A 25,591-nucleotide genomic window follows, 5' to 3' on the forward strand; every position below is an offset into this window, starting at 1 on the left:
GAAACTTAATGTGCATTTGCCTAAACAAGAAGAAAAAGAAACCTTATTTAAAATTGAGAAAACCGTTTTCTTAAATTTGAATTATTGGAGTAAATGCAAGATAATCCTTTCCATGTTAAAAATAGGGAAATACTTGTAAGTGTTTAAAATTGACACTGCTGCCATTCTTAAATCTGAGTGACCAGGAACCATCTAAAAATTGGTTTGTATTTGCTTTTGGTTTCTAATCTGTTGATTGATCCGAGCCATTTTGAAAAAGAGATGGCAATGTTTTATCCCTTCTTTAAAGAAGAGTCCAGTAATTTAAACTGAAAAATGACACTATGTTTGAGATACTGGTGGCTTAAGTTCTTGAACAATAACAAAGGCAGCTAATAGTTCCTTTGCTCTAATGCATGAGAAACAAATCAAATGTGAATATAAGCATTGTTAAATGCTAATGATTTTTCAAAATGTTTTAACCTTTGAAATGACAGTAACTTTCTCCATTATAGATATATGACAGAAGTGGCAGAAATAAAAATGAATCAATTAATCTATTTGCAGATTGAAAATGAATATGACTGATTGCAGGACTCATAAAAATTGGATATTAATTCTTCTTGAGGAATACAAGTGAGGGTACTATCCTGGGTGATATTTATCCCCATATGGAAGAGTGGATTGAAAAAAAAATTTATTACTATGACATTTTAAGCCACATTACATTTATATAGTATTCTCATACTATTACCAGTTCAAAATCTTTGATAGTGGGATGTCCAGATAAAATCCTCACTGAAGTTTTGGATTACACCTAGTAGAGTGTAAGTGATCTTGTAGCTTACAAAGCTTAGGAAGAAACTCTGACCCCTGTATATTTTTTAAAAGAATCCATATTGTTTATTTAATCCCAAGTATTTTTTAATTGCTATCATGCTATTTTCCCCAGTCCTGGCTGGTGTTCTTTTCGGGGATGCTACATTGACCCATTCTTTTAAACAACATATATAATCTAGCAAGGCACATGTCAACAAGGCTTCAGGTTAAAGCCAGGCCTGGAAAATATTTTTCAAGCAATCCTGTCTCCATCCTTTCAGTCTGAGGTGGAACTGTCGAGAGTGTGATGGGAAAATTGTATTGAGTGACATGTTGGGTCCTATAAGGGTCCTCCTACTCTGAGATTCTATGAATGGAATGGGTGGGGAGAATTAGTACAGTCTTCAGGCAGCATCTATAGCTGCTAAAGCCTCTGATGACCTCCTTCTATGAGCTTCCTAATGTTACAGTCCGGCCTCTGCCTGCCTTGGGGGCAGCCGGGACCTGGCCTTGTTAGTGATAGCTGCAAAGGGCCGTGAGGCTCAACTGATCATCACTGGGTGAGGAAGTGTCAGGATCACTGTAGATCTGAGTCAGGGCTAAACTCAGGATTTCTTTCTTTTCTTTGTAAAAACGTAGTTCTTGTCCTGCTTTCCTGGCTTCCTCCAACTCCCTCAGGGCCATTCGTAGCTCTTGGGAGAGAATTCCTGGTGACTCCCGCTCCTTCATGATCCAGTCCAGGGCCATGTGGCTGCGCATCTTTTCATCTAGGGAATACTGGGAATAGTAGGAGATGACTTCCTGGGAGCCAAGAAACAAAGTCCAGAGTGTCAGTAAAGAGCAACAAAGGTACCTGGGCTCATGGCCTTCTGACGCCTCCTTTCCTGTGCCTCCACTACTCCCAACACACCCCCAGGGGTTCTACCAATAACCAAACCTCTCTGATGTTCACAAACTGAAGCCAAATCTCAGGACATACCTCTTAAAGGAAATAGAGGGCTAAGCTGGTACACAAAGTAGGGTCACTCCAGGTTGAATCAAAACACTACCACCAGGAATGACCCAATAATGTTCGCAGAACAGAGCTCTGACCTTGCTAGAAAATATACCTTCCTTTGAAAATGCATTCCTATAACAATTGGTATGAACATTATCTCATTCACTGAACTCTTCTGCTCAGCATTATCTCCTTTGGCAAGATAAAAAGGGAAACAATTATACAGAAGGATTCGGACAGAACTGGGTTTGGTCACACCCATTGCAGAAAGCAGGGAGCTTTGAATCAGGACAAGACTTAGACACCAGGAGAATCAACTTCCTAACTGCTATGTTGTTAGCATAAGGAAGATGACAGACTGAATGGCTCACAGAGACTATGGGAAGAACTTTAAAAATGTATTATGGAATATAGGTATTATCATCATTGATATCATAATGGTACCTTCATGTACGTTGTCTCTCACTGTCTCCAAATAATTAAAAATTTGTCACTATCTGTCAATTCTCATGTTTAAAATTTGCCAATACATTGTAACATCATGTATAAGTTTGATGGATGCACTTTAAGAAGATCTTGTGGAGTGGATGCATTGTTTACTTTTATTTTCAAGAACATATGGTATTTATTTATGACCTTAACAAATTAAAAACAATCATGGAAAAGTGTTTATAACTAACCCGGCATATTTCAAAGGCTTTTTATTAAATCAAAGGAAAAGAAAAAAACAGCCAAAGCCATTGTCAGCTACTCATTTCTTTTCCATCTTTGACATTTTGAAAGCCAGGCTTTCTAAGCAAAGAACAACTAAAAACTCCTGGGGCTGCAGTGCATGGAAAACTCCTACATCTACCCTCATATTGCTGACTAGTAAAGGCTCTGTTTCTCATACAAATTCCTGTTAGCAAACTCTCAAAACAAACTACCATCTTCGAAGTCTAATGGGGTAAAGGAAGAATAAATCTTGAGGGACAGTAGGTGAGAACCGTTAAGTGCATGGGAGAGGGGGTTGTCTTTGCTACTAAAAAAGGGGAGAAGGGTGCTTTTTATAGGTAGCAAAGAAATAGTGAGACCCTGTCTGAAAAATAAAGAAGAAACTTCCAAACCAAAAAACGGGAGCGACTGAAATACCAGGTTGTCCACCTTTACAATCATTTCTGTTGTCCCTTAAGGACATTTGGTGGGGATGAGAAAAATCCTCCTGCTACACAACCGACTCTACCTGTTCTCAGTGAGGAGGTTCAGAAGCAGTGCAGACTCACATTTCTTTCTGCCTTGAAGAGTGGGAGAGGGCACACATTCAGCAGGCAGGACAGGTGCATAGAGTAGATTCAGTATTTGACTTAGAAACTAAGTCTGTCTTAATGATCCCTTCATTCTGGCATTCAGTACAGGTATCTAAATCAGGCCTATGCCCAGCCAACATTCTTCTGAGTGTGCATTTTTGGTCAGTCCCTGATGCAACTGGACTGATACATATCCTGGAAGATGACAAGCCATCTGCTCAGTCCATACAATGCAAACCTGTTTTTACTGGAAAATCTCACCTGTCGGGAACACTTTGTTTCACGAAGGGCTTTTAGGCTTCCATTCCAGTGCAATAGTTGGAAAATGGTCATAAGCTCCTATAAAACCCAAATACCTGTCATTAGTCTCAAAGCAGAAATGGGAAGGAAAGTGCCTCAGTGATTGCTGAGCAGGGCATAACTCTGATCCCCAACTATATTTGGGAAATAGAATATACAGTACTGTCAGAACACTTTGAGACTTTTCAAATACCACAGTCCTAGGCTTTCGGAGCATTTTTCCTTCCCTACCTTGCTATTTGGCACAAATTATTAAATAATTGACAAATACCTTTCAACATTAAAAATACATATGCTCTAACAAATATACACCGAAGAAATTATGTAAATATACCAGCACATCTTATAATAATGTACAGGCAAGGCTATTCATTGCATCACTTTTTAAAATTGCCCAAGACTGGGAATATTTTAAATGTTCATTTTTAAAGGAATGGTTAAATAAAATATCATCCTAACGTGTAGCAGCATACGGCACCCCCAAATACGCCACTTGGGTATATTGATTATTTTGAGCTGTAAATACTTTAAAAACTGCAAAGAGGCTTTCTCTGAACTCCCCTTATCTGCCTAAAGATAGATCCTCCAAAAGGAACACAACTGTCATAAATCCCCTCCCCAGAAGTTGCATCAACCAGGGAAGACTGACTCTTATCACAGAAGTAGAAACTAAAGTCCATTCCACACCCAGACAAACTTTGTCACAAAGTATCATAGCTCCCATCTATTCTTCTGAGGGCCCATTCATCTTTCTTAAAGATTATTTAAGGCCTGAGAGGCCTATATCCCCTCTCCTCTTTCCCTATTAAGATGGTATTCAATCCTGAATTCTAAGCCACCCTGTGGAGGTACTCATTTTTCCCTGGGTACCTCTCACATAAACATGAAGTGTACTTCTGTTTTTCTCTTCTTCATCTGTCTTTTATTACAGGGGCCTCAGCTAAGAACTCAGAAGGGCAGAAGGAAAATGATTCTTCCTCCCTACGACACATTCATCCTACCAGATATGCTGCAATCACAAAGCATGAGAAGGCTCTCTAGTTCTAATATAAAGAGTCTCTATGAGGTGTTGTTAAGTTAAAAGCAAAGTGTCCAACATGTACACTGCGTGCTACTATTTGATTAAAAAGAATAGGAGATGCCTATAAATATTTGCTTATAAACGCCTAGAAGAGTTCTGGCAAGATACAAAAGAATCTGGTAACATGAGTTGCCTCTGGGGAGAAAAAAGGAGGGAGACCTTTCTCTGACATTCTTTGCACCTTTTAAATCATGCGACAATATTACGTATTAAGGAAAACAATTTAAATATATTGGACAAACATATAATGGACAAACTACAGAAATTGTAAAAAATCCCTAAGTTTATAAATTCAGTCAAGAAAATGCCTTAAAATATGGACAATGAGGTTGAACTGACATTAAAACTCACCCATAGTTTTCACATTCAATGGCTAGGGCTGAGCACAGCATTAAGCCTTTCTATCAGCATCATCCTTTCCCTGCATGATACCCAGGGCAAGCTAATGTGTATTCAACATACTGAAGATTTTATTTTCCTAATCGTATTAGGATTCGCAGGCTTCCATTGAAGGTACCTGCATTTTTTTTTCTTTTTTGACCAGAGAAACAACTACTGTGGATTAGTAGTACAAACCACAACTACATAATTGTTAGAAAATAACAATACAATTAAGGAACTTCCTGGTCATGAAGCTAGTTACGGAAACTTAACATTTAGACAGATGTCTTATGCCCATTCAAAAAAAGTGGACTTCTATTGTCTTTACGTCTGCTTGCTCTGGAAAACGCTTTCACTGTGAAAATCAGGAGACACAAAGTCACTCTGAGATTCCAGTTATCTTAAAATTATGAGGTAAATTTTTTTTTTTTTTTTTTTTTTTTTTTTTGTGGTACGCGGGCCTCTCACTGTTGTGGCCTCTCCCGTTGCGGAGCACAGGCTCCGGACGCACAGGCTCAGCAGCCATGGGTCACGGACCCAGCTGTTCCACGGCATGTGGGATCTTCCCGGACCGGGGCACGAACCCGTGTCGCCTGCATCGGCAGGCGGATTCTCAACCACTGCGCCACCAGGGAAGCCCATGAGGTAAAATTTAAAGTGATAAGATCATCAGAAAAAATAGCACTATTCTCACGTCTAAAACTGCCATTAGAATGTCATGCTTTTCTTCTTTTCAGTTTGGGATAGAGTTTGGGATTTTGTGTATGTACTACTGCACAGTAAGCACCCCAAGAACCCACAGAGACCTTAGTAAAAGCAAAACCATGTGTTTCCATTAATTAAAATATGACATGGACACCAGCTGAGCTACGCCTCCTGCCCCAAACACTGACCCCACCGTCTGCCCAGGGTCCTAGGTCCAGTGTCTGGGTAACCCACCCCTCTTATGCTAATTTGGAAAAGTGAGAGTGGTTTGTTCCATAACCAAATCTTGCCTAATTTGGATCTCACCACTATGCTTCTTATCAAAGTAACCCCCACTGGGGCTTCCCTGGTGGCGCAGTGGTTGAGAGTCTGCCTGCCGATGCAGGGTACACGGGATCGTGCCCCGGTCCAGGAGGATCCCACGTGCCGCGGAGCGGCTGGGCCCGTGAGCCATGGCCGCTGAGCCTGCGCGTCCGGAGCCAGTGTTCTGCAACGGGAGAGGCTGCAGCAGTGAGAGGCCCGTGTACCGCAAAAAAAAAAAAAAAAAAAAAAAAAAAGTAACCCCAGTAACTGAGGAAGATAAATTTGTGCTGCCCTTCTTACCGTACCCTCAAGCCTACTCAGTGAATGCTTTGCAGCCATAAAAATGAATAGGAATGCGCTTTTGGTTGATATGGAATAGTCTCTACCGTGTTACAGGAGGGACAATATTTACAAATAAGACATATTGTCTTATGTTTTATCTTAAGACTCCACTTAAATTTTGTATTCTATTGTTTGCGCATTTTTTTAAAAGAAGAAAATAAACACGACTCCACTCCTTTCCCCACCCTGCAATCTTCATGTAAAGCTGACAACCCAGAAAGATATATTGAGTTTATTCTGTGGCTTCCAATAGCCCTCTTGGCATCGTCCTTGCATCCTTGTGGCCCAGTCTGAGAAACAACCTATTGCCAACAGAGCTCTTAATTCCATCCTCTGACGACTGTTGCCTTAGTAATATATTTTTCTCCCAATGTCCTCTCAGCTCTTATTCTTATCTGTGCACTAAGCCCCCCATCCAGATAAATTTCTTTCATGCCACTCAGCAGTTCTCCTAAGACTTCAGAACCCACAGTTCTGTGAACAGAACCAGAAATCTTTCCCATGTGCCTTGGCAACCTACATCTCTCAAAAACTTCCCCACAGAGACCTGAACTGTTTCTGCCTGCAAGAAGAGAATCATCCTCCTCCTTATTCCCCTAATTCCTATTCTACCACCAAGCAGTTTTTCCCTCTGCAGTAATACAACTGCCTCTTCTTCATTGTTGCTCTTGTTCCTAAAATCCCCCAGGAAAGATAACCTTCTGTCTGCCTTCTTACCTTATGTCCTGATCTAGTTCTTGCTCTCCTCTCTGGAGATAATGACTCTCACCATCGTCATATAAAGTATATTGAAATATTTCCACATTCTTCCTGTCCCACCTCTTTATTTCCCCTCATATGACCAAGTTCACTATCTTCAGATCTTCCTGAAGCTGTATGAGTCCTGGGCTCAACCCCAGGAAATCCTTGTGTGCCTCACATTGATTCCATTGGAAATCCTTGCATTATGGCAGAGCGGCAAGGAGAGGGTAGCCAGGGACTTCTGTGAGGATTCGTTTCATCGTTTCACCATGACTCTTCACTGTCTGGTCTTCACAGCCTCATTTTCTACCTGTAGAAGCCCTATCACTTTGAAGGAAGTCTGTTTGGTGATCTACCTGTCCTGCTCCTTCCTCACTGAAGTCTGTACTGTGTTTGTTACGTGGGCTGATCTAGAAGCCTGGGTCAACTGGGTGGGCTGACAGATAAACAAGAAGCTGGCCTAGAGGTAGGGCTGGGACTAGGGTGAGGTGAGTCAAGCAAGATTTAAGGTACATCGTACAAGTTCAGGGTCTTTTATTTAAAATTCTGTCTTTATTTAAAATTTGGATGTTTTGTTTGTTATGAAGTTTTGCACATTTATTTTGAGTTTTTAAAATACTGCATTATAATATTAGTTGCCTTGATTACTGAATTTTTTGACGCTCCTTTAAATTTTGTACCCGAGTTCAATGCCTAACTCTTCTTACCCTAGTCTGGGCCCTTCTGGGGATTTGTCTCAGGGACAAGGCTGGCTTCACGAGCTTGTGATCTGTGCACGGAGGCTCTGAGCTTGGTTTAGTGCGCCGTACTCTTGAAATTCTTAGTAATTTTTGAGTAAAAGGCCCTGAGCTTTCATTCTGCACTGGCCCCATAAATTATGTAGCCAGTCCCCTTCAGCAAAGTAAATTTAAAATCGAATGGTGAATCAAGCCCTGTGTTTTCTTTCTCTCCAAGGAAATTGCAGTTGTAGCTTTCATTCTACAGCTTTTCTGGTTCATTTTGTCATTCATTAAATTTAAACCAACAACAACTGGGCTCTGTCCTCACAGTGCTTCCTAGTGTTGCCTCCTATGAGAAACAATGTTTGGCCTCCCAGCTACTCCCCGGGGAGAAAATGTACACTGCTTCTCTCTGGAACTCTGTCTGGGAGACTGGCTTGGTTCTGTGATTCATCAGAAATAAGAAAAACAAACAGTGTAAATGGAGAACTTGAAAAACAGGTGGGCACAATCTCCCCACCCAAGAGAATAGATTTAAGAGGAAATTTGTTTATGGGATGAGGTTTTAAAAGGCGACCTGGAGAATTTAGCAAAGATGTAAATAAACAACTCGTCTTTGGACTGCATTAGGCTTCAGAATAAATATATTAACCAGCTTCAGTCAAAGTCTGCCTTGAATCTGACCTTGACAAGACCCAGTGGCCATCCCACCCCCCAAACATCAGGCAGTTTTCTCTATGGGGAGGGGCAAGGCTACCTTAAACAGGCATCCCAGCCTCCCTCCCGCGAAGTGAAGGTAAGCAGAAGCATATATCATGTTTCCTCTGAGCTCTGCCTCCTCGATGGCCCCCCTGAAAGCCTGCAGGCAGTCAGGAGACACCAGTCTTGTTTTTATACCGTATAGTCATCCATAGCTAGATACAAACACACATCTATTACCCACCAGGGGTACTGAATTGCTGTGTTGACTGCAAACAGCCCAGGTCTGTGGTCAATTCCCATTATGTGCAGAAACAAGCTGATGCATTTAACCCAGGCCACCAAGGAATGTGTAGGAACCCAGCAGGCAACCTGGAGCTGGCGGAAGGAAGAGGGATGTGCTTCATGGCCCTCCTCCTGGGTTGCCAGAATCCCTACTGGGAGGAGGGAGTTTGGATTTTTCCTGCCTTCACATCTTCCGCTTCCTTTGTCCCTCATCCAGCACCCAGCCTCCATTTTGAGAATTTATGAAGCATTTCCACAGTATGATTCAAATTATTATTTCATGTATTTAAATACCTTACTACACAGACCACACAGAAAACATGCAGCCCGTAGCAAGGCAATTAAAGTATTACTAAAAGATGGTTGAGTACAGCCTTTCATAGTACTTGGACAGAATTTTAAGAATGTTTTTAAAAAAAATCTTGCCTTCCCTATATTTGGCAGACTAACCCACTGTGTTAAAAAATCATTCTTGATTTTTCTGAAAATAGCTACTAAATCCTATACAAGCTATTATGTACTGGGCCAGGCAACATTCATTGTATAATAAAAGAAGTACAATATTCTTCTGTCAGGGTTGAGGGGGGGAGGAATTAACATAAATGAGATTCTTCCTTCGGGAATCACCATGCTAAATGTTTTATAAATGTCATATTATATACGCCCCACAAAAAGCCTACACAATGGGTATCATGATGCTTATTTTGTAGATGGGAAAACTGAGTCTCAGAACGGTTAAGCTCAAAGGTGGCAAGTGGTAGCACAGGCTTTACATGTAGGTCTGTATGGTTTTTTAAAGTTTGTGTCCCTTCTCTTGTGTCATGCTCTTTCCTTTTATTTTTTTTCTCTGTTTGACTTTAGATTGTTATGGAAGATTAAAAAAAAAAAAAAAAAAAAACCCTTGACAGTTCCACTCTTTTATTCTATAGCAAGGGCCCTGAAACATTTAATGCAGGGGAGCTACCTTGTCCTCACTGTAAAGCCTTTAGGTTAAATAAAGTTGTCAAGGGAATCCATCTGGTAGCCTCTGGCATTTCAAATGAAGCAGTCCTTCTTCAGAAATATATATAATAACAGTTCTCAGCTTTCACTGAGCATTAACCATATGCCAGGAACTGTTCTGGACTTTCTATGTGGTCCCATTTAGTCTTCACAATAGCACAGTGAGGTAGCACCACTACTATTATTGCTACTATTATTCTTCCTGATTTACGTACAAACGAGGAAACAGATTTAGAGATGAGCAGCTGAGCCCACTCCCAAGCCTGGGCTCAGAACCACTGAGCTGCTGCATGCCCCTGTCTACACCAGAAGGTGAGCTTCAGGGTCTCTTCCAAACAAAGACAAACAACATCAAAGGTCAGGGAGACCACAACCACTTAAGGAGAAACCTGGATGACTGAGCTCTTCCTAGGGCAGGGTGAAGAAAGAGTATTTTGTGTCAATCAAATGAGAGAGTGATGAGGAAAATTACTGGTTTTTAAAAATGGGCAGGTGGGACATATCCACCTGAGAAGTGGCTATGCCATTGTAGTCAGGAAAAGAGTTTGAAAGGTACCAAAGATGGTATTTGGAAGGTGGTGGCTTCAGGATTCAGCTGTAACACCACTGTAAATTATACCATGATGAACATTTGTGTCCATAAAACTTTATATTCTGACTGCTTCTTGGAATCTAACCTAAAAAAATAGAAATCTTGGCGGGTAAAGTCTCCTCATTATAACATTGCATATTGATTCCTACTGGCATTGATGTATATGGATGGTCAACTGTATTCGTGTTTAATATTTTAGAGAGTGCACTTTGCATTCTCAATATCTTCTGAAGTTTTGTCTGCCCAGCCCAATATAGGATAATAGGAGTGTGAATTCAGAAATCAGACTGCCTGGGTCTGAACCCTGGCTGTGCCATTTGCTAAGCTGTATGACACACTTCCTTCAATGAAGACATGGCGATAAGAAATACTCACATGTTTATTGTGAGGGTTAAATTGCGGTAAGATTTGTTAAATGCTTAGCACAATGCCAAAGCAAGCATCCAATGAGCGTTAGCTATTATTATTCTTATTGCTATTAATATCATTATTTAATTTGCAAATAACAGGTAATATAGTTCCTCAGCTCTATTATTGCTTGTCAGCAGTGGAATGAAAAGGGTTACAGGTTGCTAAATGTTTTGATTTAGTTAACAATAGGAGATGGCAGTCTTGTTTAACAGAAATACCATAACTGAGGGGAAAATTGTTTAATATACATTGCAGGCACCTTCATCCATGACTTCTGAAAATTAAGAACCAAATGGTCACGACCAACACTTCAAACTGTTTGATTTGGTTTAAGGGGGAGCTTTATACTGAAAAGCTGGTAAAATGTTAATAGGGTCATAAGACTGTAATGTTCCCCGCCTGTTTCTTAGCTTAAGTCTTTTACTTTCCTTTAAGAAAGCAAAGATTGTGCCTGTTTGCTTTTTTGTTTTAGCCTCCTGAGGTGCGGCTAAAAGGGAGCACAGTGCTGGATTCTAGCAGGGTTCAATTAAAATGACCAAAACAAAAACAGAGTAGATTATTGGGACGGGGGCCGTTAGTGATGAGTGGCATTCCCCCAGGCTTCTGGGGGTTGTATAGCAAAACAAATATGTGGAAGGAAGCAGGTACCTGAAATTCCAGCATGGTCTTCCCCATGTTTGACTCCAGCATGTAGTGGTAGGCTCCAATGCTGGTGCTGGGGTCGTCCGCGTCATCCAAAGTGCCCTTGGGAAGTAAGCAGAAAAGGAAAATATCGTGGGTTTTTCCTCCTCTTCTTTGGGTGGTCATGAATTAATTCTGTGGCCTCACAGTGAGCCTTCTATTGTCCTAATCCTTCAGGGGTGCATCCTACAACACTACAACCATCTCCAGTTGATTTGGGATAAAATCCTTACTCTCACCATCACTCATAGTTAAGAGGATTTTGTAATCAACTTGAATCTAGCTTTTGATTAGAATGTTACTGATTATATACTCAAAAAGAATAATTATCCCAAAGCAGAAATTCCTGTATCTCTCCACAGAGTTTTTGTTTGTGGTGGCATTAATGTTTGAGCAGTTGTTCTCCAAGGCTGCTTTCATCCATTATCGAAATCTTGAAATGCTGACTTGCTCTGTAAGATTCCAGTGGTCACCAAGCAAATTATGTAACTAACAGGGAAAAAATCTCCAGTTGTATGGACCATTCATATTTTATCACCATGATTCTTTTTTTTTTTTTTTTGTGGTACGCGGGCTTCTCACTGCCATGGCCCCTCCCCTTGCGGAGCACAGGCTCCGGACGCACAGGCCCAGCGGCCATGGCCCACGGGCCCAGCCACTCCGCGGCATGTGGGATCCTCCCGGACTGGGGCACAAACCCGTGTCCCCTGCATCAGCAGGCAGACTCCCAACCACTGCGCCACCAGAGAAGCCCACCCCCATGATTCTTAATGGGAGTTTTTCATAATATGCTGGTGTTCGGCCTGGAGACATGGATTTTGGTTTGTAGTTTTTCACTTTTGGACCACTTAATCTTTAGGAAACAAGGTGGGTGAGTGATGGGAAGAAATGAAATTCCCCTTCAATTTGGTTAGGGGGAGTGGCATTAAAGAAGCTGACATGAACTCAGGAATGGCATTGGGGCCTGCGCTTCAATATCCCATGGCCTTGGATTCCTGGGAAGGTGGGCAACAGCTTTGTGAGACTGAACAAACAACTGCCCGCATCAGATAGCAGCAAATTTATAGCTTTTGAATGCAATAACATTAACACACTACTGCTGAAATATTTATGTTGGCTTTTTAAATATCCCAGAGGAAATCCATCCAGAAGCCTGCAAACCATATATATTCTCCTTCCTTAGAAATTTCCATGAAAAAATGATAAATTACATTTACACTGAGGGCACCTCCCTGCTCCTGAGTAAATTCCACACATATAAATCAGGCATCATTTTCCTAACTTCTCTTCCTCAAAGGCATTTGATATTTACAGGGCAGGAAAATAAAGGCTTCCTTTCATCCTCAGAGCAGATATAGACCAGAGGTCCCTGAGGTCTCCCTGCCAGGACAACCACTCTCAGTCCCCGCCTCTCCCCTTATCTCTCTTCTGCATGGTAAGAGCATTTATGAGGGGGAAAAGCAGCAAAAAGGTCACAGCTAGTGTGATAATGTCACCTTCATTATCAGTAGCTTCTCCAGAATGACAGAACCTTTATAGTCAGATTAAGGGAATCAGAGAATGAAAATCTCAGATGGCGTTGATCCATGCTAAAGGCGAAGCTAGGAGGTGGCTAATCCCTTTGGTAATGCCAAGTTTCTGCACTTGAAGGACACACAGGGCGACACCTGCCCCAGTTGAGACCCAAGGTTTCCTCCATGGTTAAAATGGTTTATAATTTGGAGGTACGAGGATCAAAAGCACCAAAAATTCATGGGGCAAATCATCTACTGTACTCCTAGACTGCCGAGAAAATGTCCTATCTAAATTTCTAAGACAGAGTTTTTGGCTCTCAAAGCACTTTGTATTTAATTACATCCATTACAGAGATTTCCAAAGCTCTCTGAAAAAAGTAGTTGATATTAAGCATGGTAATTCTAACAGCTAACAAATATTGGGCATATGGCTTTTCCCATATCGAAGCAGTCTGTTTCCTTAAAAACATAGATTGAAGGACCTCACACTGGCTGGGAAATTGGCACTTTTAATAAGCACTTCAGATAATTTTTATGATTCGTCAAGTTTGGGAAAAATTGAGCTTCTTTATCTCTAGGTTAAAGCAGTATTCAATGGCATGCGTTCTCAGGCCCTACAAGAATCTATGCTCCTAAAACAGCAAACATTCAAATAAACAAATCAAGGTGGATAATTTGATCCACCTTGATTTAAAGCTTGATTAATTGTGATTAATCCAGGGAGGCTAAGGAATATTACTGAGACATGGAATAGGGAGCCACCTCCAATTTCATGATTTCCAGTCCAAGTGTTCTTTCTGCTGAAAATTAATGATTTAATGGGTTAAAAATAAAACCTGCACAATTCTTTTTTTTTTTAATTAATTTATTTTTGGCTGCGTTGGGTCTTCGTTGCTGCACGTGGGCTTTTTCTAGTTGCGGCGAGCGGCGGGCTACTCTTCGTTGCAGTGTGCAGGCTTCTCATTGCGGTGGCTTCTCTTGTTGCAGAGCACGGGCTCTAGGCACGGGGGCTTCAGTAGTTGTGGCACGTGGGCTCAGTAGTTGTGGTGCGCAGGCTCAGTAGTTGTGGCGCACAGGCTTAGTTGCTCTGTGGCATGTGGGATCTTCCCAGGCCAGGGATTGAGCCCGTGTCCGCTGCATTGGCAGGTGGATTCTTAACCACTGTGCCACCAGGGAAGCCCAAAACCTGCACAATTCTTTTTTTTTTTTTTACATCTTTATTGGAGTATAATTGCTTTACAGTGGTGTGTTAGTTTCTGCCTTATAACAAAGTGAATCAGTTATACATATACATATGTTCCCATATCTCTTCCTTCTTGCGTCTCCCTCCCTCCCACCCTCCCTATCCCACCCCTCTAGGTGGTCACAAAGCACCGAGCTGATCTCCCTGTGCTATGCAGCTGCTTCCCACTAGCTATCTATTTTACGTTTGGTAGTGTATATATGTCCATGCCACTCTCTCGCTTTGTCACAGCTTACCCTTCCCCCTCCCCATATCCTCAAGTCCATTCTCTAGTAGGTCTGTGTCTTTATTCCCGTCTTACCCCTAGGTTCTTCATGACCTTTTCTTTTTCTTAAATTCCATATATATGTGTTAGCATACGGTATTTGTCTTTCTCTTTCTGACTTACTTCACTCTGTATGACAGACTCTAGGTCCATCCACCTCATTACAAATAGCTCAATTTAGTTTCTTTTTATGGCTGAGTAATATTCCATTGTATATATGTGCCACATCTTCTTTATCCATTCATCCGATGATGGACACTCAGGTTGTTTCCATCTCCGGGCTATTGTAAATAGAGCTGCAATGAACATGTTGGTACATGACTCTTTTTGAATTATGGTTTTCTCAGGGTATATGCCCAGCAGTGGGATTGCTGGGTCATATGGTAGTTCTATTTGTAGTTTTTTAAGGAACCTCCATACTGTTCTCCATAGTGGCTGTACCAATTCACATTCCCACCAGCAGTACCTGCACAATTCTTAAAGAACTCATTCACATTAGCATCTCCCAAGATTCAAATGGCTCCGTACTCTCAATATAGCCAGCTTTTCCCTTCCCTGGTGGGTACTCACACTAGTGGAGGCAACTGCTTCCTGCACACTCTCCATAATGAATTCCTTGGTGATCCTGCGAGAGGGCAGCTCATTGAAGAGGGAGTTGATTAGGGCCACTTTAGCTGCATCGCGTCTGGCCTCAGCTCTACTTAAGCAGCACTTAAGAAGGGAAGGAGAAAAGGAGTCATTAAAGAATTCAGCATCTCACCATTTCGCCCCATCTCAATGGGTCTCTGGACATTTCTATTTATACATTTACTGTCTGCAGCTATTCCTTCATACCCATGGCTAATCCCCTGAAGATCATGCAGATTTTCTTTCAGCCCTAGAGCCCAGGCAAATGTCTTGGTTAGTCTTCAAATGTTTTTGTCTTATTTCACAGTCGTTGAATGTCTACTACGCACCAGATGCTTTCATACTCTGTTAATAAATAATAACAAAAAAAATAATGGCTACTATTCTGTGCTAGGTGATTACATTCATTATCAGGTCCTTCCTCAAATCCTTATTTCACAGAGAAAAAAAGTAAGGAAGGAAGGAAAATGGGAGACACTTTTAACACAATAATTAAAAACACAGGTTCTGGAGTCAGACTCCTTGGGTTCAGATCCCAGCTCTGGGACTTACTAGCTGAAAGACTGTGGACAAATTAGTCTTTCTGTGCCTCAATTGCCTCCTCTGTAAATGGGAATAATAGTAGTCCCTGTGTTACAGGGTTGAAGATAGGCTCAATTAGTTAATATAGAGAAAGAAGTGAGAATACCCAGCACACGGCCACACTCTATGAGACCATCTCAGGCTTATACTTTTTAACCTTCAGGTTAGGACAAAGGGGCTGCTGTCAAAATCTACTGTTTTTGCTTTTTCAGCATTTATTCCTCACCCTCCTTCTAATAATAGTCCCCTGATTTTCTTGAGGACCACCTTTTCTACCTTGCTCTCAATCCACACAGTTTGGGTGGGACAGGAAGTTTGGCTTTCCTGAAGTTAGGGGCCATAGGTAGCCTATGATTAGTAACTCACACAAAAAAATTCATTTTTCCCCAATTTAATACTGCTCTCCATCCTCTTAGCCTGGCCTTCCTGTGGCTCACACGGGTCTGCTCAATTTAACCTGATTCTTTCCTGTCCTCTCTGTCTCTTTTCTTACCAACTCCTCTTATTCAAGTTCTGGTTTGGTGTGGACCCTGGGTCCAGATAGAGGGTGAAGCCCTATGAGAACTGCACTGTCCCTGGAGATCACACATGTTGGAGGACCCCAGGGTGTGATGGCTCTCTCCTACAGGCTCCTAGGAACTGTCTAATGCCCTAATGTCTTACTCCAGGACTCCTAGTGGGAAACAAGCCCCAGGAAGAGAAGCCCAGGCCTGGGTCCTGGTCAACAGGATGGCCAGACACCCTTGCCTCTGCCATTCAGTGACTGTGAGACCTGGGCTGCTTGTTCTTTGGAGCTTATTTCCTCACTGGGCAAATGGGAAGGCTAGGCTCTCTGGTCTCCAAGGTGGCCACTGCCTAGAATGCAAGATTCTCAGAATCAGTAGTGCTTGGTTACTGACATCAAAGAAGAGGGAAAGTACCAAAGACCCCACTTCATTTTGCAGTTTTGTGCCTCAAGGGCTTCATAGCACCACTGGGAAAAAGCCAAACCCTTCCAGTTTGCTTTTAGCACATTCCTGCCTCTACCTCACCTGCCCCATGCTGACCATCCCTGCACTGATCCAAGAACACTCCAAACTCATGTGCTCATGTCCTCCAGAGGCCCCCTCTCTTCTCCATCTCCACAGACCCAGTATGAGTCCCCTGAGGTCAGGCCCTGGCGCCCTCTGATATGCCCCCTGTGACCTCCCTAGAACAGTTGTGACTATTAGTGCAATGATCCTGTATGTGACTATGGATTACCTCTTCTTGCCCTTCCCCCAACCTCCAGGCCTGGCAAGTGCCCCTTATATACTTCTTGAGCATCCTCCAGAGTGCTTACTCCCAGGGTCAGTTCTTGGAATGCTCATGTATGGTTAGTACGTGGGCAAAGTAATGACAAGACTTCTGAAATGGTAGGAACACGACACCAAGGAGGAGGGAAAAACCATGTGTCAGGAGCCTAACAGAACAATTAAAGGCAGCTATTTTAACTTAAGCAACACAAAGAGATTTCCAATATTTCCTTTAAATGAAGAATGGAGCTAAATTTCTAAATATGTATGTGAAAGGTGGTTTGGGCTTTTTCTCCTTAGTGTTTAATGACAAGCTAGAAGGCTTTGGGGTAGCTTCAGGCAGCAGCGCCCTTCAAGACCTTTCTCAAGGTTTAGGCCACCTGCATTAAACCAGGGTTGGGGGGATCAGAGGAGTTAGGCAGATAGATTGTCTTTGCATTATGGACTTGGCTGGGAATTTACAGGACATTGAGTTCTGAGTCAGCAGTCTAACTGAAGCTTGGGCGCCACCTCTTCCAGGAAGCCTTCCCTGACCAGTCCCAACTGCAGGCTGGAAGGACCAGCATCCATAAGAGGCACACACCACACTATTGTGTAATTGTCTACTAGTGCTCTGCCCGTTGACCCCAGACTGTGAGCAACTTAAGGGCAGAGTCTGTGACTTAATCATCTCTGCATCTTTGCACCTGCAACATAGTTTGTTGAATGAATAACTGAATGCAGCCTAGGAAATTCAAACACTAATGCGCCTGACAAAATATTCAAGAAATCCTCTTAAAGAAGAGAATTCAAGATATATACTTATTACTTTAAAAAGTCCCATTTCAATATACACTTTATAGTATTCATAACCCAGTAACATAAAAATATACTAATATGTGAATTTCAGAGGGAAAATTGGCCATCAAGTTCAGACACTCTGAGAGTACTATTTTTGCCTGAGTGTAGGATATGTTTATTATTCTTTGGAAAATCAGTTCCCTGTTAAAAAGCAAACAAAGTTTTTGCAAATATTACCTGACATCTGTAAAAGCAGCTCATTTTAACAGGAATTTGCTGTATGTAATCTATAATAATGCCATTGGGGTTTTAGAATTTAGAGAATTAGATTCAGATCTGGGCACTCTTAAGAAACTTTATATAACTTTCTATCTAAATAATAGCAATTTAAACCATCTTTCATAGAGAGAGACCTAGTAAACACTACTTAGATAAAAGAAGCTATCTATTTTAAATAAGACCAGCTAAGTACTAGATCAAAGGCGCCACATACATTTACAACCAAATGGCACTGCTTCTGAGATCAAAGTGCTGCAGGGCTGAGAGAACAGAAAGAGCCTCTACCCAGAAAGCATGGAAGAGGACTATGAGACTTAACCAATTTCGAGATTTTAAAGCAGACACATGTCTTTACTTATTTTATTGTTTCAATGTACAGGATCTTTGGTTAAAATGGGGGAGAAAGTGTACCAATTAATAAGTACATAAAATAAAATAAATTCTGAGCCATCAAAGGCTTTTCTTGCTATTGTTTTTTGCATTTCTGAAAGACAAGTACTTCAAAATGTCTATAATGTTAACCAGCCGCTTTCTTTTAAATTTTGGAGCTACAAATCCAAGCCAGTAAAGCTGTATATTTTTCTTTAGGGATCTTTTAATGGGAACTCTCGAACCATAAGGACCTGTGCTTGGACAAGAAATTTAGCTAAAAGCAATCTACTTGGCAAATCTAAATCAGAGCGTGGATTCTGCTGTAAGAACAGGCACTGTTAGAGTTACCATCCAACAGTGGGAAATGCTGCAAGAAAATAAAATATGGTAAGTGACAGGACGTTTTATTGATGTGTCCAAACTGGTCGTCAAAGACATCAGCTGGGGAGTGAATGAAGTATGATGTTATTTCAAAGCAACTTCCTGCTGGAATTAGACTTCCCAGGTTGTATGGTTTATTCTTGCTGTTTTTCAGCCAGACCCCAATCATAAATACAGACTTGTAAACCATGCCTTATCCGCTAACCATTCTTACTTGTTAATATAGAGAGACAACTTCTGTCCTTTGCACTTTGTGAAAGTACAGAGCTGGAATATTTAACAGTCAAGATTTTACTAAAGTCAGCTGTGGATTTCTTTGGTATGTGGAGACACATGCTTTTCAAGTGGCTAGCAGACCCCACTCAGACATTTATCTTGAGGCTTGGATGCCTTTCATTTGCTGGTAGATTATAAAACACTATAATCATTTCAAAGCCTCTCAACTCTAAAATTAAAGCCAAAAAAAAAGAGCATCTGTGGCATTGCTTAGGAAAACCATTTAAAGGTGGTGGTATCCAGCCTCTGAGATAACCCCCAGTGATCTCTGCCTCCTGGTATTCACACACTTGTGCAGTCCCCTCCCATACTGTACAGGTTTGGTGTGTGCAACCAATAGAATATGGCAGAAGCTAAGGTATGTCACGTTTTAAATTAGGTTATAAAAGACCTTGTGGCTTCCATCTTGGTCACAGTTGCTTTCTCTCTGGGAAGAGTCAGCTGGCATGTTTTGAGCAGTCCTACTGAAACGCACACGTGGTAAGGAACTAACTAACGCCTTCTGCCAACAGCCTTCTGAGTGTGATTGGAAGCTGATCCTTCAGATCTGATCAAGCCTTCAGATGACTCTAGCGCCAGCTGATGGCTTGACTGAAACCTCTGGGACACCCTGAGCCAGAACTACCCAACTAAGCTGCTTCTAGATTCCTGATCCTCAGAAACTGTGTGAGACAATGATAAATTTTGCAGTAATTTGTTACCCAGACATAGACAGCTAATACAAAGGCTTTGCTCACATCAGGCAATTGGGAACTCCCTCAGCCCACCCTTGAGGGAGAGCTCACTAACAGTAATCCTCATCGCTGACTCTATATGCTGGGTGCTGAGCTAAGCAGCTTATGTCAATTGTCACATTTAGTTATTACCACAATCCTATGAAGTTGGTTTTGTTATCCTTATTCCACCCACAAGAAAAACAGAGGTTACATATCCTAAGGTCATACAACTTAAAAAGTTACCAAAACAAGATTAAACCCCATGTCTGTCTGACTTGAAATCCCAGATTTTTAACCACGATACTAATCTGCTTGTCACAGAAATGGTCACCCACCTTGGGATAGAGAAGATATATAATTGGGCTGAAGTCTCCCAGCATCCCCCAGATCAGTACAGATAGTACTTTAGCCCAAGCTCCAACTTTGATATTCCATGGGTCATTTTGACATAAGACACCAAGGGTATCTCCTCCCATTCCCACATGATGAACTCAACTTCTTTTAGAAGAAAAGGCCAAGGAAGAAGCAGTGCACTGTCATAAGAAACTGTCATAAGAAACTGTCATAAGAAACCAGGCCCCATCTCTAGGAGCTTCCCCAAAAGTCACCTCATTAACATAAACTCAGGTGTGGTATAGCCCTTTATTTGTTATAAATAACAAAAGATACCTTTATCACTCCTATCACTTAGGAAGTCCCAGGGGTTTCAGGGGCTGTTGGCAGGGAATCAGACCGCATATATGTTATTATAAATCACAATATCACAACGGTATATCTACCTCTGCTAACATCAAACATGCTAATTTCTCACTAGAGAAATTACTTCTACACAAAAGTCAAGGACAGCAGCATTCAGGTTGAAAAAAAAAAATCCTTTACAACTGTTCTTCTAAAAGTAGGCCCTTAGGAAGTATGTAAGTACTTCTAACTTAACTGAGGTCTCAATTTGCCTTTTTGCTCAGCAGTTTTTATTTCTTCCATGATAATTTTCTATGTGTCACACTATGCAACAGAAAGATTAAACCAAGAATGATTTGTGGGTCAGTAGGCTGTCCTGAAATAAAATAGTGGCTAATCCATTTTTTAGGATGTACGGAAATTCTTAAATTAATTGAAATAAAATTTTGGTAGCCACGTACATGTTGTAAACATAGAAATGCCTAGTAAGATACTAGTTTTATTGTTAATTATTGATCACAATAAAAATTGAAATTATTATAAGTGTGTTACTGTTCACAGAAACATTTTCTAGCCAGGATGACACAATTTATACTCTGAACAGTAACTGTCCTGGTAGTCCTCATTTTATTGATAGTTTTTCCCTTGCTTTGTATTAGAACATGTGTTGAGTGACTGTTTCTGGACCCTAAGATTTTTCTGTCCATACATCCCAACTACAGTGTTTTCTTTACGAAAGCATGTGGAAAGAAATCAATATAAGTGACGTTTCTCCATCTTAAACAAACAACAGACTTCTTAGAATTTTTTATACTTGCATATTAAAGACATCAAGAAAAATAAAGGTCTGCAGATCCTAAATGTATAAAACTGAGTTAGGTACACTTTATTCTGTGTCTACCAATGGTAGCCGAGGAGTTGAAAAGTGCTCTGTAAGGAGCAAGGTTTTTGGAATAAGACCTGTCATGTATTATACATTTGACAGATTTTATCCACATGCAAACTCAAAGCTGAAGATGCCATCCTCCCTGGGGCCAAGGGCAGGTCAGTGTTATTTAGGTGGCATTTGATCAATCGCCCATGGGACCCAAGGGGCTCTCCCAAGCTGGGACTTCGCAGGTGGCAAAACCAAATAAACTGACTCTGTGCGAGGTGAGAATTCTTGCCCAGATCCTTTAGGCTGTCAAGTCTGTCATTCAGGTGGTTGGGAGTGTTTTGCTTTTGTGACTCAGAGTGCAAGTCTCAGCAATTGACTTGCAGAGTTTGTGTGTAAGACCTGCCAGCTCTGGTCAGTGTCACCAACACCTCAGTTTCATCCTGACAGCAAGCCATCAGCACAAAGAATGCCACAAACCAGGCCCTGATACTAATTGTCCCCTTTTCAATTCTTTAAGACCTTGACTGCCCCGGTCTAAGCATGAACATTTGCATGTGTTTCAATTTATCTATTCGTAGATATATTAGCATTTTTTTCCCTTCCAGTCGGTGATGTGAAAAAGGGCAACCGTTGAGACTCAGTCACCCAAGTTAATATCATGTCTCTTTCTCTGTAGGTCAGGCTGGCTGCAAATACATTGGGAACAATTTGGAGCTGTGTGTGCTGGGAATGGGGGTCTTTGCTAGGTATGGGGGAGGGGACTGGTCTGGGAGTCCAATTTTCAGAGAAAACTCACCAGTTCCTGTCAACTGAAAGAAACGTTTCATGCACATGGTGGGTCAGAATGTTATTTTTATAATACAAACCACCTGGCCTCCTCCTCGTTTACCTCTGCCACAAATGCTATTCTACACACATACCTAGACCAAGGTCCCTGGTAACTATTACAAAACCATGTTGTTTTGCTCCTTGAGGTTTTTTTCTTTTCCCTTTTTTCTTTTCTTCTTATTCTTTTTTCAACTTAAGGTGAAGACAAGATGAATTGATCAGGGCTCAAAGTTTTGGTTTATTTTTATAGTTGCTTTGATGTAAAAGGACTTGGCTCTGCACGGAGAGGGATGGGGGGGGGTAGGGTGGGGAAACTTTCTTCCTCATTCAGCAGCTTGTGAGACAGTGAGCATCTTCCTAAAGTTTATCAGCTGAGGCTGGGGGACTCCCCTGGAGATTGTCCCAAGTCTATTTACCAGGGAGACTTTTCCTAAGCATTCCTTTCACTATATGCTGCTGTTCTATTTGAAACAACAATATGTGAATATCTCTATTCACTTTGCTTGATTAAAAAAAAGTAAAGTTAGCAAAGTGTTCTGGAGAATAACTAGGTCTCATTAAAACAATATGCACTTCCAGTTTCACGGGCAAGCCATGAAAGCCTGATCATTAGCTGACATATGACTTTCAAATGGGAAGGGGTTATAACTAACCTTCCTATCTTTGAGTCTCATTAGTTGCAAAACAGGATGCTTTCCTGTGGAGATTTCTACCAGGAAATACCTCCTTTAGAAGTTAAGTTACATTGCATAGCATGTTGTGCATCTGCATCAAGGTATACAACTCTAGAGACAGAGAAGAGGTCATGGTTGATTTCAAACAGTAATAGTTGGCATTAAAACAGCATTAGTGCAAGGCAGTAGTCTCAATTTTACGGCAGGAACTAAATCTCTCTTTGGAGCATGGAATGTTAAGGCTAGACCTTATTTAATAATCGGTAAAAAAGAGAGCATTACAATTCCATTTAGCCAAGTCTATGAATTAATCAAATTTTCTCTTAGTCCTTCTCTCTCGGGAAAAACTTAATTTTATAAACTTACTCTATTGTGATTTAAATATACTTTTAATTCCCTGGACTTTGAGAAGAAGAATCATGCAATGCATGAAAGTATAAAACATGTGTTTTATATCTGATAATAAAGGTGAAGTGTGCTTACTGCCTTAAAAGTGACTAAAACAAAACCCCTATCCTTTTAGATAGTATGTACCTTGGAAAAGTAGTTTTTCCAGATGTCTTCACAGGCAAAGGCTTTGGTTTGAAAACCAAGTGGCATAAAAATGGAAGGCCTTTCAGAGACAGAGCTTTGGAAGAAACTCATCTGCTCTGAGTGTTCCCTCTCATACCTCCCAACTGTGTGACCCTGTTACACAATGCCAAATACTGGTTGGAAATGAAAAAACAAAAAAAAAATCAATCAACAGCTTGCCTCTGGAAATATTAAACATCTCAATTTCACACAGCACCTGGCATGATACAAACAGCCTAAGTACCTGACCCCAGTGTTTACCACCTGTTTTTCTGTAAAGCAATTTTAACAATAACAAAATACGTGAAAAAAAGTATGACATCTCATTGAATGAGTGTTCTGCACTTCAAATAAATCGAGCTATTACATCAATGTTTTAGCCAGGTGATACATTTTTTATTCAGTCATAACTTTTGCACATAATCACATGATGTAGTACTACACTCAAAGAAGTTTTACTTTTTATTCCAAATAAGAGTAAAATACATTAATCCAAATCATTCTAGCAGACTATATGGAAGACAACATCACTGGCTTGAAAACAAAACTTGAATCACAGATCTTTTAATCAAAATATAAAATAAGAGAAAATACTCAATTAAGTTCCCCCTTTTGGATTTGGAAACAAAAACAGCTGCTGAAACAATGAGTGGCTTTCCTTCTGAGTTCATCAAGAGGGGAGCCAAACGTTGATCTGATGGCCCTTGTGTTGCCCTTATTGTAAAAAATGGAAATTACTGCAAGTTTTCATGGTCATGATATGGGGCTAGGGAAGGATTAACTGCCTAGACAAAAATGGCATAGAGAAAATACACCCAAGATGCATGAATTTCTACTTAATGCCTTAGAAGATAGTTTCTTTTATAAAAGACACAATAAGCACTAATGTGTTTCAGTATAACTTTCTAAAAGACAAATAATTTTATAACAGTAGATCATTTTATTTATCGTTTAGAAATTCAAAAGTGAATCATATTTTCACTTCTCTTTTTCTATACTGAAGTAGTTTGTGAAGGCACAGTTAAAAGGCAGGGTTATGGCTGCTTTCTTTCCCTCTGGCTCTCTGTTTTTTTTGGGTTGTGGCGTCAAAACTAACTGAAAATTCTTTAATTAGTCTTCTTGGACACAAGCCTCTCATTTACTTCAGTGGGAGGTTTCTTTGCATAAAACCAGTGGTTTGTGTCCACCAGAGCCTTTTGACTGCTTTCCTTTGATTAATCAGAAAACTAAAGCTCAGTCTGAGTACCACTTTTCTAAAGAATGAATGAGCATAATCTCTTACAGCTTTCATGAACCAGAAGGATTAATCTGGCAGTCCAGTCCCATACTCCACTTCAAGTATTTTCAATTACTTGGCACCGTTGGAGGTGACGTCCACGGCTCAGTAAGAAGGCTACTGCTGGCATAATGGTTTCTCCATGTCCCAGCACATGGTCTTGGCATTAATAATCCATCATGAAATGATTTGCAATGCACAAGGGTGACATTTGATTACGTGAAAGGCATTGCAGGAATGAGCATGTAGGTTCTTAAGGCCAACTGCTGGCAAAAATATGATAAAATGTTATATGGTAAAAATAACATTTAGACGGTTTAGTTGAAACCACTGAAGACAGTTTCTGAACTGACCATGAAAAGTGTAAGGACATTGCTTTAGGAGAAATATTCTTTCTTTTTTTTTTTCCTTCCTTTCTCAAATCACATTTTGGGGAGCCAAATAGGTTAAGATTTGGCAGCCAATCACCCAAAGACATTTTCAAAACATATTTGATTCAGGAAATTCTGGATCTTTTAAAGCAAGGATGTTAACAATCCTCCTGAGAACCTTAAAATATGATGATTTAAACATAAGGAAAAGGAAACCCTGAAATGATCAGAGAAATCACCAAGAGGCTTACCTGCTGAAGAGTTCAGCTTTTTAAATTTTGTTTTCTATTTTTTAGAGACTATAAGGAGGATGGTAAATTTACTACATACGGGATGTCTTATCATTTGGAGTAGAAATTTATGAGACAATAGGGAAATTCATAATTCTCAAGGAAGCAAAAACAAAAACAAGAACATTAGAATTTCTTAGACTCATATCCTCTAGATCTATTTACTGATCTGTCAAAAGCATTATATTCTAAGTACATTATAATGAATGTAGTTATTACATATGAACAAACATAATGCATGGGTGTGTATGGCCAAATGTTGGTTATTCGAGATCATGGGTATAGGGTGGAGGGAAAGTTATTTTGCATAAACGAAATTCAGAGAGAATTAGAAGGTTTTTTTAAATCAATAGTTTCAAATTAATCCACTTTCAAAACTTTAATCACAGATA

General features: G+C 40.7%; 1 protein-coding gene across 4 annotated transcripts in view; it reads right to left on the reverse strand.

Annotated features, from left to right (window-relative positions):
* Positions 1–857: 857 nt before the first annotated feature.
* The window catches only part of LIX1 (limb and CNS expressed 1), a 57,179-nt gene continuing 32,445 nt past the window's right edge, over positions 858–25,591 (reverse strand). For all 4 annotated transcript variants that reach the window (XM_019929659.3, XM_073802339.1, XM_019929662.3 and 1 more), the window contains 4 exons: positions 14,916–15,056; positions 11,291–11,386; positions 3,343–3,420; positions 858–1,599 (listed from right to left, as the gene is read on the reverse strand). In XM_019929659.3, coding sequence (XP_019785218.1) covers positions 1,312–1,599; positions 3,343–3,420; positions 11,291–11,386; positions 14,916–15,056 — 603 coding nt within the window. In that variant the 3' untranslated portion in view covers positions 858–1,311. The remainder of the gene's footprint in view (positions 1,600–3,342; positions 3,421–11,290; positions 11,387–14,915; positions 15,057–25,591) is intronic.

The sequence above is a fragment of the Tursiops truncatus genome, chromosome 3, assembly GCF_011762595.2.
Source record: "Tursiops truncatus isolate mTurTru1 chromosome 3, mTurTru1.mat.Y, whole genome shotgun sequence".
Taxonomy (NCBI): domain Eukaryota; kingdom Metazoa; phylum Chordata; class Mammalia; order Artiodactyla; family Delphinidae; genus Tursiops; species Tursiops truncatus.